The sequence below is a fragment of the Cyprinodon tularosa genome, unplaced genomic scaffold (assembly GCF_016077235.1).
Source record: "Cyprinodon tularosa strain WSP-4 unplaced genomic scaffold, ASM1607723v1 ctg197, whole genome shotgun sequence".
Lineage (NCBI taxonomy): Eukaryota > Metazoa > Chordata > Actinopteri > Cyprinodontiformes > Cyprinodontidae > Cyprinodon > Cyprinodon tularosa.
The window spans coordinates 1,475,873-1,490,464 of NW_024038720.1; the positions used below are offsets into that span (position 1 = coordinate 1,475,873).

Here is a 14,592-nt window from a genome sequence, read left to right on the forward strand (position 1 = left end):
CATGTCAAATAATATATATATATATATATATATATATATATATATATATATATATATATATATATATATATATATATATATATATATATATATATATATATATATATATATATATATATATATATATATATTATTTGACATGCAAGTATATATATATATATATATATATATATATATATACTTGCATGTCAAATAAGTATTGTAATGTGTCTTCATCCTAACAAAAAGTAGAGCGTTGTGTATATACTCATCTTATTCTAATTCCTCCCTGAAGGTGCTCCATTTGATATGCAAAACATAATTAACCAGATCATAGAAAATAGGTGCTTTGTGACATTTTCTAACAGCAGGATAGAAATGGAATTAGGAGGTATTAAGTGCCCTTAAAGAGATTTGAGGAAGTTATTTTGTTTAGTAAATGCTCCTTTAAGGGGCTTAAATTATGCTAGGGAAATTTTTCACTTTCATCACGCAGCCTTCTCCACTAACTTTTGGAATCACGCTTTTGTGCGTTTAAGCGTGTATATATTATTTATCAAGACAGACATATTTTACCATGTACTTCCGGTTTTGGGATTAAAGTTTTCTGCCGGATTTGGGTTAATTCTTTCTCAAAATATCACCAACGTACCTGAATTTGTATATACTAGGCAAAACTAATATTTTAAATAAAAAAATAAACCTATGTACATGCTTATTTTTTTATGTTTTTTTTGTCAAAAGAACAAAAAAAATAAAAGAAAATCAGGACTTTAATTTTGAAAAGTAAAGCGGAAATGCTTAGTATCTTTGGCTAACTTTGTTCGTGCAGAGGACGACTGCTATATAGTCAAGGAACATAGACCTAAAGCTGGCACTCTTAGTGTATCGATTATCGCGTTATATTTAGCTGTCATGCAATGGAGTCGCTTTAGCCTTAAAAAAGAAGAATATTTTTAGTTTGTTGTTTGTCTGACACCGGCTAACGTTTAAGTGATGTGAGTGAAACACTAGCTAGTGTGTCTGGACGTTAGCTGGACGTTAGGAGCTAACATCAACGTCAGGTCAGAAACCTTTGGTGGGGGGATCAGAGAGGGTCCAGACGTTAATCACTTGCAGCAAAACGATGAAGGCGGCTCGAACTGAAGCAGACAGTTAGCAGGAGGAAGTGTGGCGCGCGCGGTATGCTGGCAGCCCACTGCCACGGCGCCTCTTTGCTGTCCACGTCGAGTCCCATCTGCTGTCTAACAGGCCACGTCCCCCGCGGGCGTAGTTCAACCAGAAGATGCCGAGTGTGCGGAAGGGGATGGAGAGTAAATATATGAAAAGCCTTCATTTCTGACCGTGTGTGTGAGTGTGGCGTTTGTTTTTCCCCGGCGGCATGTCACGTACACGCTTGTGTTTTACATCGGGGTAACGCAATCAGAGCTGCGGTAGCGATCTGTTGTCACGTTAGGCTTTTTTATTTTGAAGAGCGTTTGTGTTGGAAATGATTGGGTTTGGTGCAAACCGACGAGGAGGCCGCATGCCGTCCTTTATCCTCATCTTTTTGATGATCGTCATCGGCGTGCTGGCGTTTAACTACTGGACTGTGTCCAACAAGCACGGCCGCCTGCTGGATGATCTACTGGAGATCCAGACGCAGGTGAAGCGCTCGGACGCGGCGCGAAGCCGCCTGGAGAAGCGCAACTCGGAGCTGATGGTGCAGGTGGACACGCACAAGAAACAGATCGATCAGAAGGATGGAGACTACAGCGTGCTGGAGAACAAGCTGCAGGCCAGAGAGGGAGCCTTCAAAAAGTGCTCTGATGAGAAGGTAAAGCAGAAACATTCATGGATAAACTCCCTTTAGCAGAGATGCAACCTGTGGCAAATCTATTCCAGAAAAAAACCACAGAACAACAAGCAGAGGAAAATATGTGGGCTTTATGGAAATGTGTTGGGCAGCACTCACAACAAAACGCTGCTAATGTTTATATCGTCAAACAAAATAGTTTTTGTTTGAAAATATAATATTACAAGGAAAATATAACTATAGCTCTCACTTTGACCTCCCTGATCACAGAGATACTCTTTAAGGATGATTATATTAAATCAGGGGTCTTCAATGTTTTCCAGGCCAAGGACCCCAAACTGATGGTGAAATGGAGCGGGGACCCCATAATTTTATATATATATAGTATGAAATTGTGTTCTATCAAACTGGTCCAATAGTGACTCTATTACAGATGGAGTCATGTAACGAAAGTAATTCCTCTCTGGGATTATTAAAGTATTTCTGATTCCTGGTTGATGGGACAGGTGTTGTGAATGAAACGGTGCCCAGCTTGAAATACTATGCTGAATGTGTGCATTGATGACTGAAAGACATCTTCTGCCTCCACTTATCTGTTTACTATAGTCTGTTGAATTCAAGACATTTCAATTAGTGAAAAAAATTCAGGGTGAATATGAAAAGAAAAGTCTAATCAACCAAAACTTTCATGACCCCCTTGCATTACCTCCGTGGATCCCCAAGGGGTCGTGGACCCCCTGTTGAAGACCTCTGTATTAAAGGATAAGTTTCAAAGCTGAAAGGCATGTTAAATCTGTCCTGGTTTCTATCTCCTGGTGCCTCCCAGGTCCCCCCTTTCTGTAAAATCCATGACACCAATTTGTAGACATGTAATAACCTCATGTCACTTGAAAAGTCCGTGCAGACTTTCCCTTTATTAAGATCCCATTCATTTATTCTCGCTGTTGCTCAGCCCTAACCGTTCTTTCCTGAGATCTACTCCACCCAATGTTTTTCTAGATAATCACCACTCTGCATAAACGCTCCTGGCTCCTCAAGCAGTACAGTTGTTCAAGTATCTCAGGGAGTGTCTTTGTATGAGTTTAAGGGAGTATAAATAATCTATAGTTCAGGGGTGGCAAACTGGTTCCAGAAAGAGCCGTGTGGCTGCAGGTTTTCTTTCCAACCAAGCAATGGCACACCAGACTCCATTCATCTCATCAAGTCATCATGTTCAGATTGGACTCACTTGATGAGATGAATGGAGTCTGGTGTGCCATTGCTTGGTTGGAAAGAAAACCTGCAGCCACACGGCTCTTTCTGGAACCAGTTTGCCACCCCTGCTATAGTTGTTCTGCCACACATCTTCCACATTTCAAAGGTCTGAAACTTTCATATTATAGATGAATAAAAGTTATCTTTCAACTGTAAACCAGCTTGACTGTTTTTTTTTTTTTTTTTTTTTTTTTTTATCAGAAAGTCATATAGTTGGTCTGGTCATGAATGGTATGTTGTTTTGATGATCGAATCAGACAGGCTTATCTGATCATAACCTGCTCAGGGTAACAGTTTTCCACCAGTTGCACACGTTAAGGAACTGCTTTACCAAAAGATTTTGTAGTATTCGTTAGTCGGTGAATACGAACCACTGAAGACATCAGAAAAAGTTAGCTTAGGTGGGGAAACCTTTCAGACGAGAGTCAATATTTGCTGATACGTTATCTCTAACTACAGCAAATACAAAATCCTCCCAGCTTCCTTGAAGAATCTGCTATGCAAACTCGTGATTAACCGATTATTAAAATAAGTTAGCGATTCATCATTAACAGAGTAACCCACTTGGAGCAGTAATTATACAAAAATTGTACATTTAAGATAAAAAAAAAAACTTTTTCTTTTCTCTCAATATGCTCTATCCAGAACACCACAAGTGGAAAAGTTGTAGTTTCACCTGTTCTAATTCTATAAAAAAAAAAAAAATCTTCTTTAAGGAACCTTTTGCTATCTGATTATTAATTAACAAAATCATCGACAGATTAATCGATTAGCATAATAATAGTTAGTTGCAGCCTTAAAAACAGAAAATCTACTTCTTCTTTTGGCAATCCTTCTATTCTATGAGCTGTCTCTTCAAAGCAAACTACACATTATCTCCTGAAACTTATTATGGGAATTAATTCAGGAAGCTCATATAATACTGTAAGGAATTTATGTTTAAGAAAATATGGATCAAGTCATATTATAAGTAGTAAAAAAACGCAGATAAACGGAGGAGGCTGAGCTCCCGGTAAAACAATAGTGCTTCTGTAATGAGGATGGAAGCTGGTTTGTTCCACTTCTCTCCCTGTGCAAACATCCCACCTATGTTTTCCCAGAGGTGCATACAGTATGAAACCTTTATTATAATAACTAACTCCCATATTTACCAAGTTAACAGAGGAAAGTTATCTTTCAGTTTGTTTTATTGTTTTAATCAAATCCTTTATCACATGCCTCGCAATGCATGGCAGTATGTTTGAAAATTGCATTGAGTTTTTCAAAAGAGGGCAAAAGACAAAGTTACAGAGAAACTTTTATCAGAAGCTGATGCACCTCAAAGAACCATGAGTGGCTTGAACTGTTTCGAGCGATCAGGTCTAGCCTGTTCCTCTTGATTTTCCTTGAGTGAGTAGTATTACCAGATGAGCAGTAAACCCTCCTGGTATTTGAACTTTTACTTTAACATAATGTCGAACACTTCTTTAAACTCCTCCTCAGTTCACATAACTTCTGGATTTACCTTTTGCCACAGATGAAGTTACAAAATGACGTCACAGCCCAAAACAGTGAGGTGCAGAGACTTAGAGGTAAGTACAAGCCAGAGGGCGCCCCAAAAATGATCTCTGGTGTGTTTATTACATCTATATGCCTTAGTTATTTTACATTTTTACACTTTTTTGCCAACTTGCTTTGTGTTTGCATGGTGGTGTTGCTGCAAACAGAGCAACTGATGGAGCTGAAGCAAGAGTTCATGAAGCAAGAAGAGCAGCTGAGAGAAGTGAGGAAAAATAGCACTAATTTGGAGAGAAAATTGGAATATGAGAGGTATTTAACTCTGTTCTTATTATCTGCATTTTTAAAGCAAACTTATATAAACAAAAAAAAAAGAATAGAAACATATTTCCACTTTTTGAGCAAAAGCCTTTCTGTGTTACTGTCTCCTTTGTGCTGAAATCCCACCGAACAACTTTATTACCTCATAACACGCTAAAATAATCCTAGATGGTGAGAATGACGCATTGAAATTTTTTTGTGTTTTACAGTTTACAGTGTGGCCGTCAGATTGCACAACTCAAAAGAGAGTATGAGGAAACAAATAAGGCTCTGGAGAAAGAGGTGGCAAGGCTGGGACTGGTTCGTTTTAATTCGTCTTGTTAATCAAGTTTTGAGAAATCAGAAAATTGAAGTCTGTGTTTGGCATAAAAAAAAAAAGCCAGGATTTTCCAATGCAACCTTTCACGCTACACATTTTTGATAGTTTATCATATAATTCTATTCATTTATAACTCTATTTTTCATTTTACTGCTAATGCTATATTTAGATTCATTTGAATGTTCAGTTTCCTCTTGGATCCATTTCAGCTTTAACTTTCTACTTGGTGACCTTTTGTATTTCCTTTAAGCTAATTTTTTTTCCTCTCTGTTTGTGATTGGTGACCAGAACAATGTAGGAGCAGGAAAGAACGTAGGTGAAGCAGCTGATGTGAATATGGCTGGAGAGCGCCACACAGTGGCCCCTCATCGACATGACAGGCAGTTGGATATTAAAGGTAGACTGAGCGTCCAGATCATTTCCATACTAATCTTTTGATCTCTTAAAATTATTTAAATCCCCGTTTGTATCCTTGCTGCGTCCCGTCTCTTGTGCCTTCTGGCAGAAGAAATGGGCAAACCTGGCAGTGATGCTGGCATGCCTGGAATTGAAGACAGCGAGGTGGGAAAAATTGACGAAATGCAATTTGGTAAGCATTGAATCTGTATATTAAGATTTATTTATTGTTAGATAAACCAAACATCCTGTTATGTTATATTATGACAATACCATGATTTTGGACCTACTCATTAGAAGTTTAGCAAATACACAATGTGGGTAAACAGTTGTTAACACTATTGTTTTAGTTAAGCTTTACTTTTCTCATTGCATGAACTGTAATATCATGTTCAGTTTTGATAAATGGATAATTCAAAGAAAGCACTGACTTTAGCATTTATCCAAAGGCCTGAAGAAGCCTGCCATCACTCAGAAGCACAATGATGCACCTGAAGTTGGAGCAGCAGCTGGGGTTAATCCTGAACCGGAAGCAGCCGACGGTCGCGGAGGCCAAGGCCTGTTGCTGGACCAGCCCAGGCTCCAACAGGACCAGCTGGAGGGTCGAGCAGCGGGACTCGCACCCCCACTTGTTATCAAACAGGGAGACAAGCCAGAAGTATTTGAAGAAGATAATAAAGCAGGGGTCAAGGCGGACGAGCTAGGAGAACAGCAAAGACAAAATCAAGGTGCAATCTTTGAAAAAGTGTCTTTGTGAAACACAGAAAATAAAAGCTTGAAAGGTAATTTTGATGATAACTTATGAAGTTTTTGTTATTTTTTTTTCCCGATCAAGTTGATGACAAACGTTTTAAGAGGATTCCTCTTCCTCACGACAACGCCCAGGTAGCAAAGCCCGTCCAGCTGCAACGTGCCAAAGACCAAGTCCCTGCAGAGCAGCTGCACCACCGTCAAAGTAGGTTTCATATTTCCTTGATTCGAAATGTCCATGGTCAAGGTGTGTTGAACTAAAGGGTACATCTTGTTAAAAAAGCCAGCCTTTCCTTTCACACCTTTGTTTTGACTCTGCATTTCTTTAATGCCCAGAGAACGATCCAATCTTCAATGGTGTCACGTGTGATTTTTTTTTTTTGTCTTTTTTTTTTTTGTCACTTGCTCTGATATAAAAGTGTCATTGTATGCACTTGAGTTTTAGTACAATCAGGAGTTGAGAATGGCAAAAATTAGAGGAGAGGAGGAACACACTACTGCCAGATTTTCTGCTTGGTGCCTGCCGTCTGCTTCGCTCTGCTACCTTTGATCTCTCCTCCTCCTTGTAAATTGTCTGCTCCTTTATCTCCTTTGTGTCTCTGCCAGAGAGCCATCGTTTTTTAGTTAGTTAAAGGAAATCCAAAGAGGTCTGGGTCATATCTAAGGTAGCATTCTGATGTGTCGGACAGTCCTAATGATTTAGACCTTGTTACGTATTTTCTTAAGTTTAGATACTAAATCTTGGGCTGTTTAAGAGATGTTTCAGAACTGGCTGCAAAAAAACTCTCAAGGCCTGAAATCCTTATCATTTTTTTTCCAGTTGGGAATATAAATTTAAATATATTTCTTTTAGGGATTTTATAAATATATATAAACCAAAATAAAGGAGGCTATAATTGGGAAGTAGAAGTGAAATGGTATATGGGTTTGCAATTACATTTCTACATCAGGATATGATTCAACAATACTTTGGATAACTTTTATTTTTTCCCAATTGCAATTTCAGCTGCAGGTTTTCTATGTTTTTTTTTTTGTTTGTTTGTTTTTTTTTTTTTTTTTTTTTACTTCCAACAAATTCCCATGTAGAGGCTAAGATTTTTAGACTTTTTGTTTATTTTTTTGGCAAAAAAATGATAACTAACTTCAGCTAGATTTGAATGGACAGCCTCAGACAGATGAGGTCTATACTTTGACTGGGACAATTTAAACACCTGCTAATTATACGACATCATATTACAGTTTTGGCAGAATATTATTACAGGGCTAGCCGAAAAAATCTATTGGCTTTTTTTATTGAAAAAGCACTGCCATCCTTATGTTATTGACAGGTATTACATTATTGGTTGCTGTTCAATTTCCTAAATGAATCGATATGCTGGCACAACACATAATGTGTTAGAGTAACTACCTATATTGCTGGGTATGATTATGAGGACTGCACAAATGTTTTTCTCAGTTCTTCACATTTTACCTTTCAGTTTCAAGATAATTTAATTTTTTTTATCACTTTTTTCCTCTCCTTGAGTCTATAAATAGTTTTCCTCCTTAGAAAATCCTGAACTAAAAAGCCTTTCTTCACGTATTAACCTCATCCTCTGTATGCCATCACTCATCCCTCATGCAAACTCCAAGTGGTTTTCCTTTTTTTTTCCCCCTCCCATACCTTTTTCCTTTTCCCACGACTGCCTCTGCTTCCCTTCTTTCCTGATGAGGCCCTTCTCTGCCTCCTGCAGGCCGGTTCTTTGATGAGAACGAGTCCCCAGTAGATCCGCAGCACGGCTCTAAGCTGGCGGACTACAATGGGGACGACGGGAACGTCGGTGAGTATGAGGCTGATAAGCAGGCCGAGCTGGCCTACAATGAGGAAGAGGATGGTGATGGTGGGGAGGAAGACGTCCAAGGTGAGCCAGGTGTGGGTCTTGGACTGAGTGTCCAGTGTGCATCCATCCTTCCTCCCTTGTGTCCTCCCTCCACCCCACATTCTGCTGCAGCCCCACCGTATTTTTTCAGAGTAGCTCACAGTGCCCTGAGTCTGGTCATCTGCACAAAGCAAAAATTCAACTTCTCAAAAAAAAAAAAAAAAAACATTTTTATTTTTTTTTCATTTATATTGAAGATTTGACCATGGAACTTGCGGTTCTGTGAGAGTTTCCATCTCGTATTTTCCTTTGTGCCTGTGCTTCGTTTTAGCTAAACCACCTGTCTGTGTCCACCAAACATCTGACCTACATCCAAACCAGTAGATATATTTAGCTGACTGTGCTCCTGAATGTGTCTGTGTTCTCCTTGAAATGTATGTCTCTGTGTTTGTTGCTCTTACCCAGCGGCGTAGGAAGCGGGGGGGACGGGGGGGACATGTCCCCCCCAATATAAAAGCCAGGTGGATATGTCCCCCCCAAAAAATTGTACCGCAACATATTATTTTGACATTTTTTTTAACTAGCGTGCTTTTATTTTGAAGGCGCAGCATAGCGTTACGTCACTGTACTCCCCCTCCCCTCTCTGAACTGCTGTGTGTTTGAAGGGAGGGAAACGGCGACACAGAATTCAGAAACTTGTGAATGAGGTGAAATGGTCTGTCGGGAATGCTGCTATGAATATTGCCAATTTATAACGTCTTGTCAGTTCACTTTCATATATAGAAACTGAATCTTTTTGGTTTAGTCATCTTGGTCTTGTACGGAAGAGGATTAGGGCCACTGAAAAAAAAAAGGTTAACTGATTTTTACTTTTTTTTTTTGTTTAACATGGGTAAAAAAGTCAGAATTCTGACTTTTTTCTTCTGACATTTTTTCTCATAAATCTGACAGATGATTAATATTTCTAATCAATTTACAGTGTTTTTTTGGGGGGGGGTACTATACAGATATATAAAAACAAGAAGGTCTAACTAAAAAATAACCAGAATATATGTTTAGAGTAAAGATTGACTACTTGTGTTTACACAAGCACACAATTTCAAATCTGCTGAGCTTGCTGTGCAAGAAAATGTAAAATATACTTTTAAAGAAATATAACAGGATGTACTGATAAAACAAACTAAATGTTAAATAATGTAGATATTGGTTTAAAAAATTCTTCAGATTTGGAAATTTGGAAGGAATACATAATTTTGAAATTAATCAACAAATCTGGTAAAAAAAAATAAAAGTTGCACTTTTTTACTTGAGGAATTTGTTGAATCACTTCATAATTATGAGTTTAACTAGTTGGAGGTAATGCTACACTTCTCTGCTTACTGTCCTGCTCATAAAAGGTAAACATTATAAACCCACCATTAATTTTCTATACTATTTGGAAAACACAACACAAATGTAATATAACAAAATGTTAACATCAAGCCATAGCCATGTCTGTTTTAGAGACTAGCTCTCTTGTTTTAATGACCTTCTGCTCCTCCATTAATGAGGGGACCCCTCGGGCACGTAAAAAGTTGCCACCAATGTGTCACTGGCTCTCTCAAACAAACTCACATCTTTGTCAGTGAAGCTGAGTGCTCCCACATCTCTGCCTTCATGGTGCCCATCTACATTAAGATCCAAAATTCTGAGAAAAAAAGTCCGAATTCTGGGATTAAAGTCAGAATTCTGAGAAAAAAAGTCTTAATTCTGAGAAAAAAAAGTCAGAATTCTGAGAAAAAAAGAATTCTGACTTTTTTCCCATATTAAACTGAAATAAAATTTAAAAATCACTTAACTTTTTTTTTTTTCAATGGCCCTATCCTCTTCTGTAGTCTTGGGCTGATCACTCATCCAATATTTAACTGCTTACTTTCTCTAGACGTTTGCCACGCTAGCCAAAATGTTTTTTTTTTTTTTTTTTTTATATATATCTCATTTAAGTACAATGCCACCACCAACTAAAAGGCTGAAACAGCAGTAGGACTTACTCAGATTTTTTTAAAAAGAGAAACGTCAGTGTGAGTAACAGTCACCTAACACAACTTGTGTTGAAATTAGCCCGGTCTGGGCGTGAGTTTTACGAGGATTTATTATTTTTTCCGTGGTTTTGATTCCTCGAAATGGACAGATGTTATACCTGCCGTGCTCCTGATCGTTAGTTAAAACCACAGGGAGAATTAATTTTTATTCTTAGCAGCGGCGGTCGCATTGGTTGTGCAACCACTAATTAACCAACTAATTAACTTCTGCACCTTTATTTCCTCAAATAAACTGCTGGCTCCTCTTTTTAGACTATAAACAGATTAACACAACATTGACAACTCTGTAGTTTTCTCTGTTCTCTACTGCAAACTGGAATTAAAGGCGCCATTTCTACCAAAGGTCTGGACAGACTGGCGACCTGTCTAGAGTGTACCCCGCACCAGCACCTCCCGACCCCACTAAGGGACAGGGTGTACAGAAAATGGAAGGATAGATGGATTTCTACCAAAGGTTTAGAATACGTTTTTTAACCAGATGCTTCAAAGCGCCCTGTCCGTAATTCTTCAACACACCGTCAGCTCCCTCTGTCAGTCAACCTATATAAATTCATTTTTGACCATTATTGCAAGTTTGAAAAAATAAAACATATCAAACTTTGCACTTCTGTGGCCTACTGAATTGTTTTTAATCAAACTGAAATATTTGATTTTCTAATGCGTATGCGGACACTAAATATGCCAAGGGCTGAAGCCCTTGAAAGACATCTCCCTTTGCTTAATAAAAGACTCCAGTCATTTTGTTTGGTGATATGCTCACATCTTATGAACAAATGCATTATGTAAATTTTAAATGCATTATTTTTGCAAACACATTTATAAAGGAATAAAGTAAAAGATTAAATAGCCTTTTTTTTAAGTAGCGTACTTAAGATATGTTTCTGTTGAATATTTACGAATCTCAGATTTCCGACATGTGTCCCCCCCAATTATAAACATATTCCTACGCCCTTGCTCTTACCACTGATTTATGAGGCTGCCAAAATGTCCAAGAGTATAATCTAGTCAAAATGAAAAAAAAAAAAAAGATGAAAATACATTAAGATGCTATGTCAACATGTGCTTTTCTTTTGGTGAGGGTGGTCATATGTGTTGTTGTTCCGCTGAATAAATGAAAGGGTTTTTGTGTGTGGTTAAATTATACATTTGATTAAAAAAGAGGTACTTCCTCTTTTGGTTTTAGGAGCTTAATGCAAAAATATAATCCGTTTCCTGAACGTTGGAGACTTTTACAGTCGGTTTTTAACTCTGAAAAAAGTCTGGAATCAGATTCTAGTTTTTTCAGGTCTGCATAAGAAAATATTTTTGGGTAAAAAAAAAAAAATACAAATATTTTAGGACTTTATTTCCATCTCATTGTCTTTGTGTTCCTCCCTTCATTGTATCCTGTTTTTCTCCTTGCATCCTTTTGTTTATCTCTTTCCTTCTGTCTTTTACATTTAAAGGTCTGTCCAACAATAGAAATATCTGCCATAAGTCATAATTAATCTGCTACATAACCTCTAATGTTGGACTTTTTGTTCTTTTCCAGATGACGACGATCGCGACATTCAGGAGCGAGACAGAGCGGTGGATTATGGGAAAAGACATCAAAACAATGACATTCTTTGAATGGAAACTCACTTGGCTCTAACTTATTAACAAACCTCCTTAAAAACCGTCTTCTACAATCAAGGTCTCTCCTGGTGAATAAGCTGGAGCATCACTTTGTCCAAGCACCTACAGGAGGCCTCCTCGCTGTCACGGACCATTTTGACAGACATTCAAACAATTTCTAAATAATAATCTTAGTAGAAATATAAACAGATCATTCTCCTAAGCTGCTATAGCTGATGTTTTTTTTTTGTGTTTTTTATTTGATGAAGGTACGATGATGTACCTTTTCACCTTCATGGACTGGTCTCAGAGATTCTCTTCTGAACTTTTGAATCAAGTGATTTTTTATTTTTTTTTTAGCTTCTTCCTCTTTGATTTTCCTAATATATATAGAAATTTGCTTCCTGAGATATTTATCAAATGAACTAATCGGGGCTCGCTAAGACAAGATGCCTACATTACAGACCTTTTTGTACTGGAGTGGGAGATTAAGTTGCCAAGGACTTTGTTTATGGCCTATAAAACCTTTTTGTGACAGAGACCTGGAAGCATTCCTCATTCTGTATAAAATACCACTGCATGTATTAGAAACTTTCCAGACATCAAAACACAGCAAAACCTACTGCTAAAGCAATACCTTATGGTGATGTTAGGAACAGACAGACATGCTTCCGCCAATGAGGTCTGCTTATTATTTGCTGTAGTTGAACTGTTGATATTTGTACTGAGGAAACATACACTATATTGCCAAAAGTATTTGCTCACCCATCCAAATTATTGGAATCAGGTGTTCCAATCACTTCCATGGCCACAGGTGTATAAATTCAAGCACCTAGGCATGCAGACTGTTTTTACAAACATTTGTGAAAGAATGGGTCGCTCTCAGGAGCTCAGTGAATTCCAGCGTGGAACTGTGATAGGATGCCACCTGTGCAACAAATCCAGTCGTGAAATTTCCTCGCTCCTAAATATTCCACAGTCAACTGTCAGCTGTATTATAAGAAAATGGAAGTGTTTGGGAACGACAGCAACTCAGCCACGAAGTGGTAGGCCACGTAAACTGACGGAGCGGGGTCAGCGGATGCTGACGCGCATAGTGCGAAGAGGTCGCCAACTTTCTGCAGAGTCAATCACTACAGACCTCCAAACTTCATGTGGCCTTCAGATTAGCTCAAGAACAGTGCGCAGAGAGCTTCATGGAATGGGTTTCCATGGTCGAGCAGCTGCATCCAAGCCATACATCACCAAGTGCAATGCAAAGCGTCGGATGCGGTGGTGTAAAGCACGCCGCCACTGGACTCTAGAGCAGTGGAGACGCGTTCTCTGGAGTGACGAATCGCGCTTCTCCATCTGGCAATCTGATGGACGGGTCTGGGTTTGGCGGTTGCCAGGAGAACGGTACTTGTCTGACTGCATTGTGCCAAGTGTAAAGTTTGGTGGAGGGGGGATTATGGTGTGAGGTTGTTTTTCAGGAGCTGGGCTTGGCCCCTTAGTTCCAGTGAAAGGAACTCTGAATGCTTCAGCATACCAAGACATTTTGGACAATTCCATGCTCCCAACTTTGTGGGAACAGTTTGGAGCTGGCCCCTTCCTCTTCCAACATGACTGTGCACCAGTGCACAAAGCAAGGTCCATAAAGACATGGATGACAGAGTCTGGTGTGGATGAACTTGACTGGCCTGCACAGAGTCCTGACCTCAACCCGATAGAACACCTTTGGGATGAATTAGAGCGGAGACTGAGAGCCAGGCCTTCTCGTCCAACATCAGTGTGCGACCTCACAAATGCGCTTCTGGAAGAATGGTCAAAAATTCCCATAAACACACTCCTAAACCTTGTGGACAGCCTTCCCAGAAGAGTTGAAGCTGTTCTAGCTGCAAAGGGTGGACCGACGTCATATTGAACCCTATGGATTAGGAACGGGATGTCACTTAAGCTCATATGTGAGTCAAGGCAGGTGAGCAAATACTTTTGGCAATATAGTGTAATTCCTCACCTTTGGGAAAATCTGTAAAACCAGAAATGTGTTGTCTTAACAACCTGGGGGAAAAAAGGATTTCTCACTGAAAGGCGCATCGAATGTAATTTAATTTTATTAAAGGTGATGCTTCATGTTTTTTGTCACTTGTTGCATTCACAATTTAGTTATAGTGATGGTTTGTCCTTGGGATGTTTTTTTTTTTATTCAAGAATACCTTTAAAATGCACTTTTTATAAGAACAAAATTATCTACTCAGTTAACAAACACAATGTTTTTGTTTTTTAATCGATTTTCACTGAATGCTATACTTTGGGAGCTTCATGGTGGGTTCTAGTCCCAAATATGGACAATTTGTAATTTGTCCATATTTGATGGATTGCTTTACTTAAAAAGCAACAGTGTATACAAATACTATATATATAGCTGGGAATTTAAGGGACCAATTCTAATCAACTGCTAATCTAATTTTATTAATTTTTTACTTGGGCTTTAAGTTGAAATGGGAAACCGTCATTTTCAAGAGTTTTTTTTTATTTTTTATATATATATATATTACAGTTATATTTAATATTAATTACCATGGCAACTTTAGATTAAGTTATGACTGTCTTCTGCATTCACTGATTAATAGAATAGAATAGAAAATCCCCTTTTAGTCCCACAATGGGGATATAGCTGGGTTACAGTGCCAAATGATTGTAGCAAAAGTGGTCACACAAATTAATGGTACTCAAGTTGAAGAATAAATCTAAAAAATGCAAGAT

At 38.4% G+C, this 14,592-nt stretch overlaps 1 protein-coding gene across 4 annotated transcripts; it reads left to right on the plus strand.

Annotated features, from left to right (window-relative positions):
- The first annotated feature begins 786 nt into the window (after positions 1-786).
- On the plus strand, positions 787-12,411 carry golm2 (golgi membrane protein 2). Of its 4 annotated transcripts, none has more exons than XM_038283831.1 (10): positions 787-1,795; positions 4,545-4,599; positions 4,735-4,837; positions 5,056-5,146; positions 5,454-5,562; positions 5,674-5,754; positions 6,011-6,289; positions 6,397-6,516; positions 8,045-8,221; positions 11,783-12,411. In XM_038283831.1, exons 1-10 carry the CDS (start codon positions 1,469-1,471, stop codon positions 11,860-11,862), a joined length of 1,422 nt encoding a protein of 473 aa, XP_038139759.1. In that variant the 5' UTR covers positions 787-1,468; the 3' UTR covers positions 11,863-12,411. The 4 variants fall into 4 exon arrangements, with proteins under 4 accessions (XP_038139759.1, XP_038139757.1, XP_038139760.1 ...); XM_038283829.1 differs by having other exon boundaries at positions 788-1,795; positions 5,671-5,754; XM_038283832.1 differs by having other exon boundaries at positions 788-1,795; positions 5,671-5,754; positions 8,045-8,212.
- The last annotated feature ends 2,181 nt before the right edge of the window (positions 12,412-14,592 follow it).